The 23,597-nt window shown below is 36.7% G+C and overlaps 4 protein-coding genes across 4 annotated transcripts; 2 read left to right on the forward strand and 2 right to left on the reverse strand.

Moving 5' to 3' along the window:
• Positions 1–4,005: 4,005 nt before the first annotated feature.
• LOC121772524 (microtubule-associated protein 1B-like) lies at positions 4,006–6,797 on the forward strand. The gene is made up of 2 exons (XM_042169658.1): positions 4,006–4,250; positions 6,204–6,797. Exons 1-2 carry the CDS (start codon positions 4,128–4,130, stop codon positions 6,675–6,677), a joined length of 597 nt encoding a protein of 198 aa, XP_042025592.1. The 5' UTR covers positions 4,006–4,127; the 3' UTR covers positions 6,678–6,797.
• Positions 6,798–6,831: 34 nt separating this feature from the next.
• On the reverse strand, positions 6,832–8,194 carry LOC121772523. The gene has a single exon (XM_042169657.1). It carries the CDS (start codon positions 8,122–8,124, stop codon positions 7,021–7,023), a length of 1,104 nt encoding a protein of 367 aa, XP_042025591.1. The 5' UTR covers positions 8,125–8,194; the 3' UTR covers positions 6,832–7,020.
• Positions 8,195–12,768: 4,574 nt separating this feature from the next.
• LOC121770622 (chaperone protein DnaJ-like) lies at positions 12,769–14,326 on the forward strand. Its single transcript, XM_042167374.1, has 5 exons — positions 12,769–13,084; positions 13,229–13,316; positions 13,408–13,484; positions 13,571–13,627; positions 13,865–14,326. Exons 1-5 carry the CDS (start codon positions 12,983–12,985, stop codon positions 14,072–14,074), a joined length of 534 nt encoding a protein of 177 aa, XP_042023308.1. The 5' UTR covers positions 12,769–12,982; the 3' UTR covers positions 14,075–14,326.
• Positions 14,327–19,888: 5,562 nt separating this feature from the next.
• On the reverse strand, positions 19,889–22,892 carry LOC121770548 (DNA-directed RNA polymerase III subunit RPC7-like). Its single transcript, XM_042167275.1, has 9 exons — positions 22,685–22,892; positions 22,333–22,450; positions 22,107–22,245; positions 21,065–21,187; positions 20,909–20,953; positions 20,705–20,751; positions 20,497–20,583; positions 20,236–20,287; positions 19,889–20,133 (listed from the first exon to the last, which is right to left on the reverse strand). Exons 2-9 carry the CDS (start codon positions 22,411–22,413, stop codon positions 20,117–20,119), a joined length of 591 nt encoding a protein of 196 aa, XP_042023209.1. The 5' UTR covers positions 22,414–22,450; positions 22,685–22,892; the 3' UTR covers positions 19,889–20,116.
• Between the last annotated feature and the right edge of the window lie 705 nt (positions 22,893–23,597).

A 23,597-nucleotide genomic window follows, 5' to 3' on the forward strand; every position in this document is an offset into this window, starting at 1 on the left:
TAAATTTTTAGTTGTTTTAATAAAATTTAACAATTTTGGTCTATTCATAAATTAATTTAATTAAAATTTACAATAAAAATATGAAATAGGAAAAATATGTGAATAGTTTGATAGCTCAATTTCGTAATGCTCAATGCAAGTTAGTGGTGCTCAAATTCACGTGAATATGTCAATACTTAAGGATTATAGATGTTCTCATTGTAGTACAACTTTTTTTTCTCATTAAAAAGAAGATCAACTGACCTCTCGAACCTCTAACCGGGGAAAAATCTTACCATCTGAGCTGCACATCTATTGTCTTCTTTTTTTTCTTTTTTATTGGGTATAAAAATAATGAGGTTCGATTTGATCCAAACAATTCCAAGATTTCTTACCTATAATAAGTGGTCCAGCCCAACCTATTGGGCTGATTTAAAATTGCAGTGAGCCTAATGGGTCCAACCATGTGCATTAAACCTAATTGTAGATTGGGCTGATTTAAAACTGCAGTGAGCCTAATGTGTCCAAAGTCCAAATGCACTAAAATTTCATCTGACGTCGATGAACAAATAAACAATAATATATTCGCTTGTAATAAACCACTCTATGAAATTTAATTATACTATAAAATACTTATATCGACTTTTTCGTTAGCATTTCGATATTTAATTTGTTAGATAACTACGGAAAGCGATTTTCAATCTCCATGCGAATCGATTTTAATACTATAAAAAAAGTTGAAATAATTAATGGCCATTTTTAAATCTCTTGAATTAGTTATTAATATGCACATTTATTTATAGTTGATAGATGTTAATTAGTACTAACTATGAAAGGGAAAATAAATAAATCAAAGAGCCGCCTCCTAGATTTGACTTAATGAATTCAAGAACCAATTCTATTGCACTACGATTTTGACTTGAATATGGACACCTTTGCTTTTCCCCCTTACATTTTGCACTTAATTAAACTAATTTACTAATCTGAACTTATTTATGAAACTATAATAATTAATATTTCTCTCCATCCAACAGAAATAAGTATCACTATGAATTGAATATGATTAATACTTTTTGTCCAGTGACAGAAGAATATATATGCAAATATATAGCGCCATAAATAACATTCATTATTGGCTGTATTTCCAAAATTTTTGAATTGCAATTGTATATTCATTAAATTGGCACAGAGAAATATAAGTGTAATCTGGTGGACTACACCTAGTTTAAGAAACTTGGTTCAAATTCCAATCAAAGACAATTAATCGGTTTATATCTACACATTAAATAAACGAAGGTGAACGTCATTTGAATGCAGGCACATTATGGATCAACATAAAGCCTTTTTAGTAAATACTACATGAATTAATAATTTTAAGTATTATTCAAATACTATTATTTAAATGTTCTATTTTAGTGATTTATCATTAGTTTAAAATTTTATTTTTATAAATTTAAAATTTATTATTAATATTAATAATCTTAAAAGCACGAAACTGGATTTGATTAATTCAGATACTATTATAATTTTCTGAAGATTATGCAAATTTAGAGGATTTGGTATTAACTTTACTGGGAAAAAAATCTGTAGTAAATGGAGTAATGTTATTACATCTCCAGATCCACAGAAACAAGCATATCATGTGTAAATTGAATCGGCCCACTAAATAAGTAGAATTTTTTAATGGTTGATTGATTAATAAAAGTCAATTAATTATCCTTTTCAAATGAAGAAATCGATTATGCTTTTTAAAATAAAGAAACAAGGAAGCCGTCTGGGGCTGCAGTCTCCGTTCAAACTTCTGTTGCCACAAATGTCAAATTGAAGCTGCCACAAAAATCATCATAAATGATTAAATTCAATGTGAAACACCTTAGTCCCAAAAAATTAACCCAAAAAACAAGACTATTGGAGTATTAATTATGTGGTTGGTGAATAATAAATTTTCATAATATACGGCATGGTTTTCAACCCGACGATTAAGTTGTTACTTGTATATATAGATAGTAGCATAATACAAAATCTACAATTATTGCTTCTCTAACCATATTACAAAAATACTCTCTTCATCTCTAGTGAAAGAAAAAAGTTGGCAAAATAAATCCAAGGAGAAGAAGAAGAAGATGAAGATGAAGATGCAGATGCAGCGGGCGAGATTGAGTTCAAGAGTTGCTTTAATATTTTTAATTTGGTGTTTAACAATGTGTTCAAGAGGAGAAGGCTCAAGAATTTTGAAGGTTAGAGTTATGGAGTCTTTGCTCCTAAACCGGCTACCAAGAGGACCGGTCCCGCCTTCCGGTCCATCTCCATGCCACAACAAATATGAGCCTCTTGATGATAACAAGTTCTATAATTACCCGGGAAATCATATTGTATGTCCTTGAATTTCTACGATTTTATTTATTTTTTAGGATAATTTTAATTGTTTCGAAATAGAAATTTTTGAACCATAGATAATGTTGTTGGTTTGATTCCATCTGTTTCCACATAAATGAAATAATCAGATGTGGGCTCTATTGGAGAAACTGAATGATAGTAATATTTTCTATAGCTTGTTGAATCATATGATAAATCTTGGTAAAGAATAGTTTTGAACTTTATTTCGAATGTGTTTAGGAGTCTACATTGCTAGTGACATGTACTTTATGTTTTGCTTCCGAAATTTCATGTCTTACATATAGCAGCATTTGCCTTCCTATCATCAAAGGGTAATTAGCTATTGCTTCTTCCTCTTGCTAATATTCCACATAAACCATTTACATCACTTCAAAAATATAAAAAAATAAGGTGAGAGAGCCAACTTATGTAAGTAATATACCTGCAGCATTGCTTTTGAAAATTATGACAAAATAGCATGGGAAATAGCACAGTATTACATTTATATTTTACTAAATTCTAATTATGTCAATTAATTAACAATCACAAGAACAGAAAGACGATGGGTACCCAAAGTATAAGGACAATGCACATAACAGATAACACAATGAAATTTCAAAGGAAACAATCCAATTCCACTGAAAATGGAACAGCGCAATCTCCCTTCAGTTATCACATAATCCTAGAAAATGAATTCCATTAAGCGGAATGTTACGGACTCAATTCCCACATCGGTTATGAGAACAACTAATGTGGGGTATATAAACTAAATGAGTTCTCTCTCCTAACAGACTAGTCTTTTGGGATGAGTTCTCCCGTTTTGGTCTGTATCAATTGTAAATGGCCCGAAGTGGTGGCCAGACAATGAACTCGCCGTGACCAAAGAGTGCGTTTGGGGCCGACTCAGAGTGGTGGCTCACAGAGTGGTGGTCTGGCAAAGAACCGGCCGTGACCAACGAGGTCGTTGTCCCTTAAAGGATGGTCGAATGTTACAGACTCAATTCCCACATCGATTGTGAGATGATCAACTAATGCGGGGTATATAGACTAAATGAACACTAATGTGGGGTATATAGACTAAATGAACTCTCTCTCCTAATAGACTAGTATTTTGGGATGAGTTCTTCCGTTTGGCCTGTATCTCAGAATCAGTGGAATATGAGTCCATATTGATTTTTATATACTATGAGTAAATCGAGTTAGTGAAATTTGGGTGCACTTATTAAAAATAGAAAAACAAAATACTCCATCCGTCCCATAATAATTGTCACTCTTATTGTGAGCATAAATTGAAAAAGTTAGTGGAATGTAGGACCCACTTTTTATATTGGTTTTATAATAAAATATGAATGAAGTGGGTCAGCGGAATGTGATAGCTACTTACCATTTATGGTAAAAATAAAGTGTGATAATTATTATGTGACTGACCGAAATAGAAAAGAGTAACAATTATTGTGAGACGGAGGAAATATTTATTAGAGAACAATCGAAAAAAGCCAAAACAAGACATTTATAACGGACATATATATAGAAATACAAATATAAAATAAAAGTGTGTTTTATGTTGCATTAGTTTTTTTTACTCACTTTATTTATAAAGTTAAACTCGAGCCAGTCTACGACTATATTAAAAGGCTTCCTAAAAAAATACACTTTAGCTAATTAATAAGTGGGACTTGAAGAAGGCAGACTGGTAGAGTAGTAAACAGAGCGATCCGCCTCTTTAATTGTGTTCACCTACTTACCATCGGAGCCGTTGATTACGCCGGAAAATGTTGTTATCCTCCTTCAAGCCAGTTTCCTGCCGGATCCCTCCGGTTGCCGGGGCAAATGATTCGCTATCCAAAGTATCTGATGTCACAATGATGAATAGACAAGCTCAACCTCCTCTTCAGGTTATATTTTCTACTGCTAGCTTCACTTTCCCTATCTTCCTTGCTCAGTTACATTCTTCATTTCTAATTATAAGTTATTTCTACTTATGGATCATGATCACTTCATCTAATTTTGTGCGTGTTTTTACTTGTGTGTTCAGTGTTCTGTGACGATGTTTTGTGTGGTAGTGTGCGATTGTGGTTTTAAAGCCATGAATTAGCTTGTTACAATTAAACAACTGTTTATATTGTTATACTACTACACATACTGGATCTATTGCTCTTCAGTCTTCAGCTCATATCGTTATTAGATAGAAACTGTGAGGGATTGATAGTATGCACGCGAAGTCGTGAACCTAGGTTCAACTCTGTGGTTTTAGTTATAGAATTAGCAGTTTTGCAAAATAAGTTGATTTAGATAATGAACAGAAAAACCTGAGTTTTTGTTGGCAACAAGAGAGAATGTTGAAAGTTTTTCTCTACTAGAATGACTTGAGTGTTTGTCTTAAATGCGTAAGGGGGGGGGCTTATTGACTAACCTCCCTCAGAACGAAATAAATCCACAACATCTAAAGTGAACTCAAAATGTGTTGTCTGATGGCTCTTGCATTGTAGTATGTTTCTATCTTTAGTTCTTGACCATATACAAAGACTGCAACCATCTTGACAGTAATAGTTAGGATCATTTGAAAGCCTCTACACCACTTGCCTTACCCACAACTGTTGTATCTTCTCTTTTAAAGCTCTCCCAAGTCCATCCAAACTTTGAAGATCTTCTTCACTGGCAAGACATTTTACCAATACCATAAACTGATGTGTTTTATAACTTTGAGTTATTAGAACTCTTGACATGCTAGTCTTTACACAGTTATATGTATGTTGTAATGTTTCACAATGAGATTACATCATCTAAAGAGTGCTTCTGAGTCTGGCCACAATGACGATATTATGTCTTACTTAGATTTTTGCTATGGTAACTATTCCTTAAGGATTAAATTGAACACTTCCCACTATCTATCTCCATTAATATTGAGAAATGCTTTATTCTCCTTCTATAATAGTGCCTAGTGGGAGAATGTGAAGTATATTGGAGTGAGACAATAATGGAAATCGACTTGCTGATCACAGTTCAGATATTGTTATCCACAACGTTTGTTTCTGAAGATATTTAACAAATTGTATGGTTTATAACAATAATTTACCATCTTCCATAATTGAGTAATTATTTGACAGAACATGTGTTCTAGTGTTCTATGTTATTTAAGCAATCGTTGCAATGGAATATATGGAAGTTATAAATGTAATCGTGTTACAAGTTCTTAACTCTTTTTTACTAAACTAAAAAAGTTGCATTTGCTATAAAATCTAAAGATTTGATCGATGTTTGTTGGCTCATTAGAGTGCAAGTTGTTTGCCATCCAATAGTAACTAGACAATGGTTTTTGCCAGAGGTATCCAACTGAAATTTATCATTCAATGTAAGTTACTGCTCTTTGTTCTTATGAGGAAATGGAACTAATCATCAGAAAATAGTGATGTGTGTTCATGCTTGTGGTCTGCACATGTTATCCACTTATCAGTCTGCATTCATCTTTGTCATTACTATATCTCCAAGATATATGATACTCAGTACTACTCTTAACTCAAAAGTTTGGTGTTTTGATCTCCTTCAGTCTCACCGCCTCAGCATTTATATTTTACCTCTTTGATGTAGTTGGGCTGATTGCTTCTGACCATGTTATGTTCTTATCTGATGTCATGTTAAGGCTGAAGCAGTAAGGTGCTTGTTGAATAAATTGAGAGTGAGCCAATCCAAACTATTTTCCTTTTGAATGGTATAGACTTGGTTTAGTTGAGTGGATGAATTACATAATAAGTTAAGCCAAAAGATACGTATGAGTATCTCTCTTACTATCATTTTGATTGTTCAGTTCCGTTGTTTTATCTGATCTATCTTGGTCACTTTGCTTGTAGGCGAAGGGAAAGGAAAAATCACTCTTGCAGGAAAGCCCATCTGCTAAATCTAGGCGAGAAATGCTGCATTTGACAGCTGCGTCTGTAGGTCTTCTATCTCTAGTGTTTCCATCATCTGCTGAAGCGGGCACTAGAAATGCGACAATGAGACGGAAGATAAGGGAGAAATTTGAAGAGTTGAGGCGAAAGTCTGGTCTGTCAAAGCCACAAGATGAAGGTGAAGAAAAGAAACCAAAAGATGAGGCAGAAGGCAAGTCAAAGGTACAAAGCGGCACAAAAGAAGCAAAGCCGAAACCAAAGGATGAGAGCGAAGCCAAACCAAAGGTACATCACGGTGGCAAGGAAACAAAGGCAGAGATAAAAGATGAAACAGAGCAGCCAAGGACATCTAAAGAGTCCAAACATGAAGGGGCAATGATTCCAGCACTTCCAGGTATCATAAATGATAAACCTATTGAAACCACTCTCCCGTGACCTAATTCTGCATCTCAGAAAAAACCTATTGTATTTGCACTATCTGTATGTTGACATTTTGGTTATCCAATGGATTGCCAATTTCATTAATAAAGACATTCTGTTTCTTCTTCTAAAAAATTGAGTACAAATGCATATATCAAAATAGAGCATAAATATCAATATAATAACAGCAGTTATTTGGAGTGAGAACTGAGCATAAATGCTTGTATCTTAAGATGAGTACAAGTCCACTGATAAAATGTAAGACCATCAAGAAAACAGCTTTAACTTAGCTATTTCTTAGTATAAAAACAAAATCAACTACTATTAGTCGATCAAAATTAAAGGAAGAGAAAAAAAATCAAGCATGTTTCTTGTCCATATTGTGCACAAGCTGGCGCATTTGGAATCTCCAGAACAAGAAATAAGCAAATCCCAAACCAACCAATACGAAAATCCACACATTCTCCTCTTTACCCTCGGCTTCGGATTCCACTTCCACTATGCTAAACTCGTCTTTCCCCATCATGCCCTCGTCAACATTCCCATATAACACGTATACCCTGCTATCCGCCCCGACCGCCACAGCGCTGGCGTGCTTCTCCTCCTCGAGGGCAGTTTCGTCAAACACCGCTCCCTGGCTCCAGCTGTCGTCACTCTTGATGAAATACAGCTTATGCTTCGACACGACCAAAACGACGCCGTCCCTCCTGACGGCGATCCCGTCGGGCGCCCTGAGGTGCTTGTTCAGAATCACGCGCCTCGCGGAACCGTCGTCGGTGAAGACTTTGAACAGCTTCCCCGTGTTTGACTGAGTCACCAACAGGTAGCCTTTGGTGCTGTAAACGACGCCGTTGAGTCCGCAGTCTCGGCTGCCGTCGACGGCGTCGGGTTTGAATAGTTTGGATGTGGAGAGTATCGACGCCTCGCCTTGCTCGGTGACTTTGAAGATGACGTTGCTCGCCGAGTCGGTGACGTAGGCGTTGCCGGAGTAGTCGGCGGCGACGTCGTTGGCGGCGACGGCGGAGGGGAGGAGGTCGTCGAGCGGGGCGAGGAAGAGCTGGCGGGAGGTGCGGAGGTCGTAGCTGGCTAGGGCGGAGAAGGGAGGGGAAACGCGGCGGACGACGGCGAGGAGGCGGTGGTGGCGGGGATCGAGCGAGATGCCGGCGAAGAAGGAGTCGTGGGGGAGTGAATCGTCGGAGAGGAGTGAGGAGGCGATGCCGGCGTCGGAGACGGAGATGATCTGGCGGTGGCGGAGGGAGCCGACGACGAAGTGGTCAGATTTGGGATCCCAGGCGAAGGATTCCGGATAGAGGTTCGGCCATCGGAAATTGATGACGTGGGGCCTCCGGCAGTGGATTGGGGCGGCGAGGAATAGAAGGAGGAGGATTACTTGGTATGGATTGAACATGTTTAGGATTGTGGAGAGAGAGGGATTGTAGTGATTGTGGTTAAGGTTTGTCATCTGGATCTTTGACCCCTGGAGATTAGGGCATCATTAACTCCATCCTCATTTCAGGCCCCAGGTCCCCCACGTCATCATTCCTCGACCGCTCTAATCCTGGAGGCTCTAACCCGGGCCGCAACTAATAAATGACACTATTCACAATTTCAACATATTTTACTCGTAAATGCAATACGTTGAACAATTCAAACCGGGAAAATAAATTGTTCATTCAAAAAAAGAAATTACAAATCCTAGAAAAAAAATACAAATCCGAGAAAAAAAATTAAAAAGTCCTAGAAAAAAAATTACAAATCCTAGAAAAACTACTTCTTCATTTGGGCGCGAAGGTAGGCGATCATCACAAGGTGCAACTCGAGATCGAACTCCGACATGGTCGAGGTATCCCTCGATGTCAACTCTGTCAGCTGGCTCATCCGCCAGGTAATACTCATCTCCGACAAAGAGTCGGACATCTTATCCAGAGAATGATTGATCGGCGGTGGCGTCATAGCGGAGTTGCTCGCAGTAGCCTTCCCATTTGCTTTCCTCTTTGCCGCCTTTGTTCCCATCGAGCGGCTGTGAACGCTAGGAGATGAGGCGAAGACGTCGTCGTCCGTCACGTTGAGGTCGATCGCCGGACCTCCTTCGCTCGAAGAGTAGTTTCCGGAGGCGGAAACTTTGGTTCTCTTCGCCGCCCCAGTTGTCGTCGGCTCGGCACCACTGGTGTACTTCGGGCTCTTCTCGACGAACTTCCAAACGTCGAAGTACTTGAAGGGCTTCTTCCCGTCATCGAAGAACGCCTCCTTCGCCTTCTCGACGAGGTCCGCCTCGCTGTGCCCGCTCGGCCACATCCGGACTACGTTGGCCCACTTTCCATTCCACTTGCTCATATCCGCCTGGACCCGACCCCAATGCCTGCGCAGCTTCACGTAGCTACGCTGGAACGACCCTTTGGGACGCCCAGCGTTATACTTCTCAGCAATCCGCTCCCAGAACACCTTGCCGGACTGCTGGTTGCCGATGATAGGATCCTCGGCGACGTCGACGTAGTTCCTCGCAAGCCACATTGTCTCTTGCGGACTGTACTTCTTCGGCCCCGCCCTTGAGCGGGCTCCATCTCACTGATCTCAAACTCTTCGGTGTTGACCGGCGATGTTACGTCGACGTTGCTACCGACTCCCGGACTAGGCGTCGGCTGCGATGGTGGCGATGCCGGTATGTACCAATTGTTCGAGTTGACGAACTCGTCCATCTGACGTTCATCGTTGTTGAACCAATCCATTGATGCTGAAACAAAGGGTATAATAGAGGATTGAAATGGATAATGTACGTTAGAATGGTGCACAATAGTCCCGTATTTATAGACACCCGAAGAGCATGTAACGCTGGGCTGGGACTCGCGATTTGCGTCCCGTGCCCGATTAACGCCGGCCAGGCCCGGCCGCGGGACCGTCATCGAGCCGCAAATGCGGCCCCGGGACCGGCCTGGGCCAGAACTTCACGCCCTCCATCGCTTGTGACAGGTCGGGCCTCGCGATTTGCGGCCAGGCCATCCGCGTTAACGATGCTCTTAAGTCCATCCGCATCTTTGTCTCTTAACCGTCTTATCTCTTCACTATTTATGGGTCACAGTGTACTTTTCACCTCATCTCTTAACTAAGAGACGGCACATGCATCCCTCCATCTTTTAACCATCTCATCTGTTAACTATTCATTCAATTTCATTTTTTATTTTTATTTCCAACAAATTCAATTAATAAAAACACATTTCATTAAATAAAATAAAATTACAACTTAAAATTCTAAAAAATAAAAAACCACATAATTAAAATCCTAAAAAAATAGTACATAATTTAAAATCTTCCACTCACTCTCTCTAAATTCAAAATCTCAAAACTCAAAAAACAGAAAAAAGAGTTGTCTAATGACGATCATGTGCGTCTACCGGTTGCCAAAATTTGCCCTAATGTGCTTCATTAGATCCTCCTGGAGTTGGGCGTGGGCGGTAGAATCATGTGTCCTTGCCCGAACACACAGCCGCTCTTGCAAAGACGGATGCACTCCACTGCGAGACAGACTACTTGCGGTAGAGCTTCCCGGGGTTTTAGGGTTGAACCAATTTCTCGCCTCAGGTCCTTCGTCGGCGACAATCATGTTGTGCAAGATTATGCACGTATACATGATGTTGACTATATTCTCCATAAACCACGTACGAGACGGGGCTTTGATAATGTTGAATCGAGCTTGGAGAACCCCAAACGCTCTCTCCACATCCTTGCGAGCAGCCTCTAGCTTCTGCGCAAAAAGAGCCTATTTTTCGTTCATCGGCCTGTTGAACGTCTTCACGAAAGTTGGCCACTTCGGATAGATGTCGTCGGCAAGATAGTACCTCATTTTATACTGGCGGTTGTTAGCGATGAAGTTGATGGCCGACACTTTACCATTCAAAACTTCGCTGAAGAGGTCGGATTGGTTGAGCACGTTGACGTCGTTGTTCGATCCGGGGACCCTAACATACGCATGCCAAATCCATAGCCGGTAGTCGGCAACAACCTCGAGTATAACGGTGGGGTGGGTGCCTTTGTGGCCGCTCGTGTATGACCCCCTCCACGTCACAGGGCAATTCTTCCATTGCCAATGCATGCAATCGACGCTGCCAGGCATCCCGGGGAATTCGTGCACTTGTTCGTGAAGTCGGAGCAGAAACTGACAATCTGCGGTGATTGGCTTCCGGAGAAATTCGTCGGTGAAGGCTGCCCGGACGCCTTTGCAGAAGTTCATCAAACACAGTCTCCCAGTGCTTTCCCCAATGTGCAGGTATTCGTCGAACAAATCCGCCGTTTGTCCAGTAGCAAGCTGACGGATTGCTGCAGTACATTTCTGGAGCGTCGTGTGACTAGGACGGCCAATAGCGTCGAACCCTTCTTGGAAGTACTCTTCCCGAGCTGCCAATGTATTTGCGATATGCAGAAATAGCCGTTTCCGCATGCGGAAACGACGACGGAAGTAGGTCTCTCCCCATACCGGGTTCTCACAAAAGTAATCGCGTATCAAACTTGCGGTGGCTTCCTCCCGGTCACGATGGATGTAAATTCGGGATCGCCTTTGAGGCGCCGCGGCTTCCTCCTCCTCTCTACGTCGATCTTCTTTTAGCGATTCTTCCATTATTCGACGCATTTGCTCAAATGGATCCATGAATGGATTAAATTTGGGAGAAGAATAATGTTTTGATATGAAGAATGTAGAGTGTTTGATTGAGAATAGAGAGTTTTTTTATGGTGAATTAATTTGTGGGAATGATTTGTTATTTATAGAAGTGATTGTGGGCTTAAAAAAATTACAAAAAGAAAAATTAAAAATGTGAAAAAAACAGCTGGTATATTTTTGGGATTTTTTTTTAATTTTCGAATTTTTCCTGAATTTTTTTAAAAAAACAAAAAAAATATTTTCAACGGAAATAAACAATGCCCACTCGCGGGCCGACGAGTGGGCGTCACGGACGAACGGGAGCTCGCCACGTGGCCAACACGCGTGGTGAGTTGGCGCGCGAGCTTCCTCTCTGCGGTGAGACAAGGGATGGGTTGGGGACGAGACGGGAGCTCGCATCGCTGTCTCGTCTCGGAGAGACGAGATAGAGCCTACATCGAGACTCGATGCGGGTGCTCTAAGATTAACGGGGAATATTAAAATTTGGATTCCAATTTCCAGTTGATTGGATGTGGTGGTTATCAAATTACTCTTATCGTCTAATATCATTACTATTTCTTTTATTTAATGCTTGAAAAAAGTCCCATCAAACGAATTGCCGAAAGAGAATAAGTTGCAGAAACATCCCTATCAATTTCTATGGTTTTCATGCTATCAGACCGAAGGTCCACATGTGTATTTGATGGTGGTCCAATTATGCAATTGCAAACTATATGTGGATTGTGGTGTATATTTCACTAGAGATCAACCATATAAAGTGATAAAGCTATGTATTTATTTTATTTTAATAATAAATGAATCTTATAATATGTATTAATTTTTTTAATATACATCATTGCCCAAAACATTTACTACTACTGTTTTATTTATAAATATATGCTAAGATAGTAAGATAAGCATTCCAAACTCGAACTTGGTTTGTATAAGCTGATGATCACTAGTAAATAAATTGCAATAAGCATGTAACTTTTCTTTACTTTCTAAACATGTGTCTTGTCTCACTAGTACTAGTATTTTTACTTTTTATTTATCTAATTATTTATTTTAGTCTATAATTCAATTTATGTATTTTTTTTTTCCCAATAGAATATCCGTCAGCCAGTCATCAGACGTATGCCGGCAGACGGCAGTACATACAATTGTGAAATCTGACTTTTTTTATATAGATCCTAGACTTGAATGCAATTCTAGTTCAATTTTATATGTAATGATCGATTTGAGATTTGTGTAATATATGCATTAATTAAGATAGAGAATTAATTAGTAATTAATTACTTGAAGTTTATCATAGTTATCACGGAATAAATAAAAAATTATTGTTTATTCTTTAAAAAAAAGCCTTGCTCGGTTTACTAAACACATGGCCAAAAAAATCTGGAATGGGAAGACGATATTTCGACGTAATGGAAGAAAAAATAAAGTGCTAGAATGTTCGAGACGTCGATACCTCCCTCGCCTAGATATTTTTTCATCTTTCTGCCAACTCCAATTATTTTTCATTCATAAACCGCCATTACATTAGGAATCATCTCCTCGTTCTATATATACTGTGCCCCCATCGCTTTCCACCCACAACGCCTCCTCATTTTCAATGCTATAGCACAATAACCGCTTCAAGAGTCTTGCAGTTTTCATCTATTTTATCCCGAGATTTGGTTGAGGATCGGAGATGGAGTGCGGTGGAGGGTCGCCGCTGTATTACAGCATTCTCGGCGTCGCTACGGACGCTTCCGACGAAGAAATTCGACGCGCTTATCGGAAGCTCGCTATGGTATTTTGTTGGAAAATCTTTATCTTGTGTAAAGAATGAATCTTTTGTCGAAATTAGAGATTTCTAACTGCGAAATTGAAGTTGTAATCAAATTGTTTTGGGATGTTGAAAATGCTGAATCTTTTTGTGCTTTTGATGATTCAGCAATGGCATCCGGATAAATGGAGTAGAACCCCTTCTCTTCTTGGTGAGGCCAAGCAGAAATTTCAGCAAATTCAGGAGGCTTATTCAGGTACTGTGTAATGCCTTGTCAATTTTGGCTGGCTGTGTTTGTTTCATCCTTGAGTTTTGGAAACTGATTGGCAATTTATTTGATGGAACAGTGTTGTCGGATAGGAGTAAGAGGATGTTGTATGACGCAGGGCTGTATAGCTGTGAAGACGATGAAGATGAGGTCGAGGTAGGTGTTGTGTTTTTTGTGATAGAACTAATTATATGATGTTCTCAACACTTTTTGTATTCTGATTTTGTGCGTTTTGTTGGTAGGGATTTGCTGATTTTGTCGGTGAGATGGTGTCTCTCATGAATGATGCCAGGAAAGAGGTGAGAATCTCATTTGCATTGTTTTCATAGCTTATGTTTTCAAGAAAATGGTTTACTTCTTAAAGATTTATAAATTCAACTTGATGCACAACAAAGTTGATATTTGTACAAGTGTGATCTGGGCCCAACTAAATTCTAATGGTGGCTGGTAGTTTAGTGTTTAATTTCAATCTGTTTGTAGTAGTGTGGAGGCAGCTAGGATGTGTTTCTAACTTTGTGATCAACTGTGGAAAACAGGAAAAGAGTTACAGCTTTGGTGAAGTACAGAGCATGTTTTGGGAGATGGCACAAGATTTTTACATACCCAATTGGGATGACTTGGTGCAGCAACAAGACGTGTATGATTGTGGGCAGCAGCCGAATCTATATGAATCCGGGAATGTGCCGTGGGAAGCAAGTATGAATCCACAGTTGAACAGTTTTGGAACACACAACATGTGCATGTGAGAAGATCATAGGGGATTCAGTTTTGTTGTGTATTAGCTTAGTGTTTAGACATTGTGGTATAGGATTAGAGAGGACTTGGATTTGGACATCAATTTTTGTATATGTACCAAGGAGATCTATTTCTAGTATGCTAGAGTTTGTACATGGATAACTTGGTGTGTGAATTAAATGGTTCAATATTCAGTGTTTTACTGAAGATGAAGATCGAAAGTAAGGATAAGAAACCTTACGGTCGAATTTTTGTTGGAATAATTAGTCTTGGTTTTCATTTGGTGAAAAGGGTTTAATGATTACTAAGTTTCATATGTTTTGTACATGTAATTGGTTATGGTTTTTTTAATCAATTCAAGTTTTTTCTTTCAAATTTTGTTTTTATTTTGTGCGGTAGTATAATTTATTGAGAAGTAGAGAGGTCGTTTTACAACATTTGTCTTGACCTAATTTGTCATTTCCAAAAATCAATCGGTCGTTTTCTTTACTGAAATAGTTCTGTTGAATTAGATTTGAAGTTAGGTAATTCTAATTCATTTTAATATGTAGATCAATTACTTAATTTTATCAAACAAAATAATTGGAATGAATTAGAATTACCTAACTTCAAATACAGTCCGACAAAATAATTGGAATGAATTAGAATTACCTAACTTCAAGCTATTTTGAAGCCATTAAGCACGCCTTATTTTTCTCTCTTATTTATATGACCGTGGAAATTTGTAGAGGCTGCAAAGAAGATTCGTGTATTACTAGAAGAGTTGTCAAAGAAAATTTGTATTCAGAAATTTATCTTTTCTGTTTGTTTTGGTCCCATGAAAGGAGACGCTGTGAAAAGCACTGGTTTTTATATACCTACAAATCAATTGACTTAACTGCTTCCACAAATAAAAAAGAAAATTTATAATTATAGCTACATTTTCTCCATCTAATTAAAGTAACGTTAACTTATAATTGATGGCGACATTTATTGGAGGTGCCGTCCATGGTTATATTAATTAATAAATATTTTGTTTCCATGTGACCACGCTCTCAGTCTTAATTGACTTAAGTTTTTCTTAAGAAATTGCCAAATCGTAACATACTACAACTATTGAATTATATACATTAATTATCCATAAATAGTATAATTAATCTGTTTTATACTAATATACTTGCTCGTCATTATACTATAAATCTTCGGACCACCGACGTATTGCATAATTGACTTATGAGTGACATAGACGAGTCTAATTAAAATAAATAATTAACTTACTCTTTATTTTTAATAATTTTAAGAAAATCGGTGTCTTCAGAAGAAAAGCTTATATACAACTAACATGAGTTGTCGAAATCTCTTCGGAAAAAAAAAAGATGAGTTGTCTAAATTTGTTTACTAAAAACAGTATTGCATTCATCATTCTTCTTTGCATGATTCCCTTAAAAATTGCTTTCAAATGATGCTCCAATAATAGATATATAACCTCTCCACATAGTCTTCTAGTGATGCATGCAACCTTGATTGTGGCCGAGGGAAAGGCATGCCTAACATAGCCCCCTTGACTTTTAAATATTTATATCCATCAAAATTCTCATTAATACAATTACTATTAATCAAATAGTAAACTCACATTAACTTTAAACAATAATGTAATAGTGGACAATTTATTGCATGCATAGTTAGAAATTACAACCTTTTTTATTCTTATAAGTGGCTCTACCAACTACTAATTGATTTACAGATATGGTATCTTCTTTAATTTTTTTCTAATGAATAGTGAGAACGCAATTGTATTATAAGAAAATGTGTACAATTATTGGAATTACATAAATCCAATTAGAGACTATACTTAATTAATTAGTACTAATAGAATACACACTAACAATAAATCTAAGGCCTAATGAGTGGGGCCTATAAAGTGGACCATCCACATGCTAATAGTGACTTTGCCTTATAGATTAAGCCAAACCCCTCGATAGAAAGAAAAATTATAATTGAAGCCATAACCATCACTTCCACATCCCTACTAAATTCCCCCTATTATTTCTCCAAAACTTCCCCTCCCCCTTTTCCCAATGCTTCCATGCACCTAAACAAACTTCAACAAGACCCTTTCCAACACCACTCTTCTACAAACATACACAAAAATCAAAATTCTTGATCAACTCTCAAACCATGATGGCTGGCCTCAAATTCTTGCACTTCACCATATTTCTTGCCATAATCTCAACTTCTGTCAAATCCCAAGAAGAGAATAAGTGCGGTGGATGCCCTTGCAACAACCCTTGCAACCCGCCGCCGTCTCCTCCGCCGCCCCCTCCGCCGAAGAAGAAGCCGCCGCCGAGCAACTACTGCCCGCCGCCCCCCAGCGGCGGCGGCCAGAACCCGCCGAACCCGCCTTACATATACATAAACGGTCCGCCCGGAAATTTGTACCCGGTCGACCCGTACTACTCCGGTTCGGTTCGGAGCTTCTCCTCCGGTTTGATGCCATTCTTGATCAGCGCCGGTTTAGGGCTGCTAGCCTTCTGGTGAAAATTTACGGCCGTGGAAAAAGATTTTATTTTCTTAGGAGGTAAAGATAAATTCCTAAGAAATTTTTGTTAAAATTCGGTGATCAGAGCATCTATGTTTCGATTATTCGATACTTGCTTATGAATTTCTCTTATTTCGTTGCTATTGAATAATGATAGTTTTCGATTTCTTTTTGTTTACGCCTCATGATTTCTTTTTCGTTTTTACTGTTTTTTGTTAGGGAATTTTACTCTGTTCTTTGCTTGGTTAATTGTAAAATGGATATGATCTCTGCCTAACAATAAATATAGATTCTGAATTAATTACATAAGTATTTAATTTAGTGCTTAATTCAATTTTTTACGAATAAATCCGTTGTCCTAACAATAAATATAGATTCTGAATTAATTACATAAGTATTTAATTTAGTGCTTAATTCAATTTTTTTACGAATAAATCCGTTGTTCATGGATGTTACGCATTATCCACTACCTTGTGTTTCTAGTTCCATTTGTCTCGAATAAAATAAATTAAATTAAAACTCTGTTTTTATGGACTTTTTGGGCCCACCATTACACCATTAGTATGGTTTAGGTGTCTTTGTTAGTATGCATTTTTTTCATATACGTCAATGCTATTATTATTTCTATATGATCTTTAATTTATTTCCCCTAATAATATTAGCAAATGTAGTTGTTAGGGTATTGACTTATTCAATGGCAACATACGGTGCTATGAAGTCTTTAAAAAGGAGCGTGTCATCAAAGGAATAAATCAAGCATCTTTATATTATACAGCTCATTTCTTCATGTCCAATTTAGACAGCTATTATAAGTCTTGATGATATTTCCCCACAAATTAAAATTCTCTCATTTTATAAAATTGAAAATTACACGATGCATCCATGAATCAAGGATATAGACTTATAGTATAAAATATACTACTAGTACTTTAGAATATTTCATTCATGAACCTTGCATTCTTGATTTCTAATAAAAAATTGTAACCATTTATATGTATAGATCCATACAATCATATTTTAATAACGATCAAGTATATATATCAAAAGAAAAAAAAAACAATCTATATTAAAATTTAATTAAAACTTAGCAGGAATTATGGCATGATTGGAAAATAAAAATAACATATAGAATAAACCATGAAAGTTGTGTCTCTGATGTTTACATGTATAATGGTACAGTAATGAAGAGACGTATTATTGAAGTAAAATTATCTACAAAATTTCCAAGGATGCGACGAACCGAAATTTATAGAACCATGTTCATGTATATGATTATAATTAATCTGATATCATAGTTGAAAAAGTAAATTTTCTAAATAAATGCTTCAACAATTTGTGGGCTCATTTTGATGAAAAAGATCCTTACACGTATTGAGGTGTGGAGGAACATGCGTTTGAAGAAGGTTTGTTCAATCTATCTAACTTTTATACTTTATTCCTTATTCTTGATTAATTGTGGGTGGGGTTTGGTGGTTGGTGATGTAATTTTCTATCTTGGTTAGTTTTTGTTATGGAGGTTGTTGCCATTCAATGGTAATGAAATCGCCACAAAAACAAACCTAATTATTTTATAATAGTAACCATATGTATAGTTGAAGTATGTCTTCCACCGATTTTCAGGAAATAATGAGTGCTTTGGTTAAAAGGGATTAATTAACTTCATACAATGCCATAATTAAAATTTTGTCACTTACTAGTTTGCAACACGTTTGGTACAAATTTTTAATGGAGTACTATTTGGGATTTTGGGTGGTAAAAAATGGTGGTAAAAAAATGTACAAGTATTTTAGAATGTGTAGTATGATTATAATTTGTTCGGAGATAAATCAACATTGCAAATCACAGGAATTGTAAATGTCTTGCTATAGTGTCAATATCCGAAGACCTATTGAACACAACCAAAAAAGGTAAAAGTGGTGCAATTATACGAATTTTGTTGGGAAATCGTATTAAATGAGAAATTAAAGCTGGGATATTATTTGATTTTCTTGTGACCAAAAATTGAAGTGTGGAGAAATTAGATGACTGGTATTATTGATTTATGTTTCGAATAGATGAATGTTCAAATCCAATTTTGGGTGGATGAAATATAATATTTTAAGATGGCCACTTGAATGTGGAACTGTGGGAGGATGCATGCATGCTTGTATATCATGTCCAAGTTATTACATGGATGCAGGATGCATGCTTGTGATATTGTGTCTACATGGTGACGGGCCTTCTAGTATATGCAGTACTATTTTTCTTGAGGGGAAAAAAATTCCAATAATTAGGATTTAGAAGTAAATTTTACACTTGGTTTTGGTTAGTACAAAGTCGCAACCATGAACACGTTAATTTGAGTCGTTTCTTAGTGCTTGCTTGGATGACCAAAGCGAAAATTCAAGATTAGCATTGCAAAAAGAATTTCCAAAAAATTACTCCATATAATATTCGATCTATGAGTTTAAGGGCATTAAAGTAATTAACAATTAGTATTTTTTTTTTCTAAAAAGACATGTCTGCGCTATGAAGATGTTATCATATCACCTCGAGGTATTTATTTGGTTATACATGTCAAATAATTGAGATATGTAAATATTAAAATAGCACAACTTTATATGCTATCCCATATCTTTTTTTTCTATAATAACACAAAGCCTCCGGTTTTTGATCGATCAATTAGTTTCAAGTTTCAACATTTCATAGAAAGTTTATGTGCTTACGACTCGATTGCTGTCTCATTTTATTGTTTTTCAGTAGGAAACTGAATTGAACGTTCACCTACCTATTCTAATCCATTACCAAGAAAATTAATAGCATTACTTTCAGGCTTGGAATTAATGACGCCTAAATTGTCGAATTGCTTAATACTATTAAATGCAGTATTTTATAATGTGAATGACATGAGTTTTAATGTGAAATTAGTAAAGTAAGAGAGAAGTAGCGTTAGTGAAATGTGGGGTCCATATTATTAATAAGAGAGAAAGTGTTGAAAACTTTCCTTTTTTAAACGTGCTCTATTTTTCATAGACAATAAAAAATGAAAAATGTGCTTTATTTTTCGTGGACGGAGGAAGTATAATAGAGAAGGAGATTCTGTTATTCTGTACTGTATATCATTGCTTGCTTGCTTGCAATCACAACAGATTTTGTTAACAACACATTGAATACGAACCAAAGTACAAGTACATTAATATCAAGCCATATCATTTTATGGGTAACTGGAAATCTATTATTGCAAAAATTATAAAACATGAAGACCAGACAAGCTATAGTTGGTGGATTTCATTTAGCAATTAACCCTATATTTTAGTATTGAAAAAGATACTATGTGAATAGTTTATCATTAAAAGACCGCCAAAAAATGATAACATAAGTCCAAGTAAACAGGTCTAAATCTTACGACTGTGCACCAACGGGTGGTGTTTTTTTCTCTTTAAGAACAAAAAACAAGATATTCTATAACACCGTCTAAATTAGAGCTTATGTTGCAAGGAAAAATCTACCAAATGTAGCCAAGTTGTTGAACTATTTCGTCACCTATCCATTCCCCTCAATATATATCCTCATCTGCAAATATCAGAAATTCATTAGCGGGGATCAAAGGAAACATAAATATGGACGAACGGCTATAAATTGAAAAGCAGAAGGCGTGATCAAGTTCAAGCTTACCATTCTCCTTAGCCATGTTATAATCATCTTCATCGTCATCAAAATCTTGATTCTATAAATTGTAGACATATTAGCTACAGTTCATATAATTCTCATCCGGAGGAATATATCTCAAACAAATCAACGGAAGCTTAAATGAGTGCATAATTTGAAAATTAAAAACATTCACAAGATTGTCAGATGTTGAATATAGCAAAAAGAATAAGGTTTATGGTGAAAATTATGTGAGTTGAGTGAGATGCAAGAGGTCATCAGTTATACCTGCTCATAATCACCATCATCACTTATTTCTCCATCTTCTTCATTTCCCTCCTCTTCTACTTCCTCCTCTTCGTTTTCTTCTGCGTCCTAAAAGTACATATTCCATAGACAAAAGAAGATCAAAATGACATAGTAAAAGCACAAAAAGTAAGACATTCAGATGAAGTAAACGCTAAAAAGAATTTCAGTTGAGATATGGAAATTTTACCTTATTCTTTTCCTCAAGCTTCTCAAACCGATCAAGTTTGCTCAAGTCTGTTATAATCGTTTCAAATTTTCATTCATTCAGAAGCACATTCTCAAAATAAAATTCAGAAGGAAAAAGTGCTCACAAATAGGACATATTTAAGTGACATCCATGATTACGATGACTACCAAAAAATAAGGATACTAATTCTTGCCAACTTATTACCTATTTCATTGTCCCACTTGACTCTCTTGACAGTGTGCTGTCCACCTGTTACGTGAAAGAATATATGACATACATGAGACCAAGAAATTCACAGGCAAACTGAAAATTGATGCTACGAAATAAAACAGTTGTTTAATATACAAACAGGACATCAACCTCTGACAAGTTCGGCAGGCATATGATCTTTGTCCATCATTATTAAGTGATGGAGTGGTTGCTTAACAGTTGTTGCCTGCGATTTCTTATCCGAGTACCTCTCTATGTCTACTTTTTGCGTTTCTGCAATAACTTATAGAGATATATCAGACCAACTGAATGCAAGCAACTGTATCATAGAAAAGCTCGACACAATTATTAGTAGCAATTTGACGGCATTGCAAGTTCATTAACAACAAAGCAGGACGTCATATTCAGATGAGATATAGTTTTGCCATTCGTCATTTTCAATTTTTATAGCACGCTTTTCTCCATCAAGCCTACAACATCATAAACTATATCTACAACAACACATCCAATGATATGAGCATCGTATTTTCTGTTGACTAATTCTTTTTTTTGCTCATCTTGAAAGTAGTTTTATTAATCACGTTTCTCTCTTTAGTCATAGTTCATGCACGTTTTCCCTCTTCAGTTTGTGGCATAGTTCTCAATCATGCACGTTTCCCTCATTGTTAGTTGCACAGTGCTCTCAGGCATGTGTTATCATCTTCTATAAATACTTGTAAGCCTTTGAGGCATTTCATCAAGCAAGCAATAGAATATTTCCTTTTCCTATAGTTGAAGTTTTATTCCTTAAATTTCATCGCATAGTTTCTTGGAGTTAGAATCCACTCAAATGATTCAAGTTTATATCATCCAAACAGTAGGAAACTCAGTCAAAACAGATGAAATTTTGTATCCTATTTTTGCCTGTAATTTCTAAGGACACAGTTACACTATACACTAAGTCTCCATGGAATTGATAGTAGTATCTTTTGCTAAAGCTGAAATCAGGTCTCCTAATACAGGATTAATAAGCATTAGTCATGTAAATCACATTAGAAAACATTTGGGATGAAAACAAATTCACATCCCAACTCTGCTTGTCATACAAAATCCCCTAATTTGAAATCGGATCATGGCAGAATTGTCAACCAGCAGGGAGTAAAGTGGCAAAAATGATCAGAAATTAAGAGGAGGGGGGGGGGGGGGGACGTACTCTGTTGGGTTAGCCTTCTATCTTGGTAATGGTATGGAGAAGTTTCGAAAAAGGTCTGCAGATTCTGTGACCAGGACACAAACTGAGAATACTTCTTTACTTCTTCCACAGAATACTTCACAACGCCTATTGGAATTTCCTATCAATCAATCAATCAAATTCGCCTTTGAATCAAAACTACGCCAGATAACTAAACTGCATTTATAAAGTAGGATAGTGGCGTTACCGGAAAAAGATCGAAAGGCATTTGCTTGGCTCTGGGCGGCCCTGCACGGCCGCGGCCGCCGCCTCTTCCTCTAAATGACATGTATTTTGAGCTCGGCGGAGTGCTTTGAAGAATGAGTCTGGTTATTGTAAAAGTGGGCGCCCAATATCATATCATTACCGAAGTATGATTCTGATTTTCTATATTAACTATGCATAACGAGTTTTCCCTTTTAGGAAAATTTGTTCCGAAGCAACTGATCTATGCAGTTTCTGTACAGATTCTCATTCAAATTTCCATAAATTTATGCAGATTCAGTTTCGTAATGCAATATATCTGTTCAATTTAACGCAATGCATAGTGAAGAGCATACCTGCCGCGTTGAATGAATTGATATGAAGAATTAGAGATATGCCGAATTATTTATTGGTTGAATTAGGGTGATAGTATAAGAAACTGAATCTCCAGAGCAACTTGAGCCAACGCCAATGCTTCCTTCTCTCCACGAAAAATTAGAGAAAGATAGAGAGGGGAGAAATGCAGAGAAAACTATGTTGTGAGCAGATTTTTAGTAAACTGTAAATCTAGGGATATTTTCTATTGGGAAATTTATTTTGTTTTTATTTTTTATGAGCTTCTTTATTTGCGTAATTAATTTAGTTTAAAAGATCCCATGACCAACATTTTACCAAAAAATCATTAATTAGTAGTATGATTAATTGATTTACTCAAGAAAATTAATTGTGTTAATAATAATAATAACACAACGGTATGTACATCAATCACTAGCTATGAGTGTGAAGTTTTTCAAAAGACATGAAATAAGATAATTGTCCATTGTATCAGATTGGCTACGAAACTTTGATTTGTATTAAAATTATTAGTATTAAACTTTATAATATATAGTACTATCATTTTATAATTTTATCCGATTTTTTAAATTATTTTATTTAATAATTAAAATGTCATATATTTTTATTTAACTTAATTCAGAATAGATAAGGACGATGTGCATATTCAGATGTAGATACCTTTTGATTTAAATGGCATAAATTTCGAGAAGAAATTTCATGAAATAAATAGAAATGTAGGCTATTGTAATATGGAGTAAAATATTATGCTTCGGGCAATATCGTGGATGTATTTTATTTATTTTCCAAAAATAATTTCAGAGGCTACAGCATGTGATTGGGTGGAAACAACGTTTGAAGTGTTTAGGTTTTGGTTGCGAAGATACCTACAGTTTAGTTTATTTCAAGAGAATTATTCACGAGATTGAATTTCTA

This window comes from Salvia splendens, chromosome 16, assembly GCF_004379255.2.
Source record: "Salvia splendens isolate huo1 chromosome 16, SspV2, whole genome shotgun sequence".
In the NCBI taxonomy this organism is placed as follows: domain Eukaryota; kingdom Viridiplantae; phylum Streptophyta; class Magnoliopsida; order Lamiales; family Lamiaceae; genus Salvia; species Salvia splendens.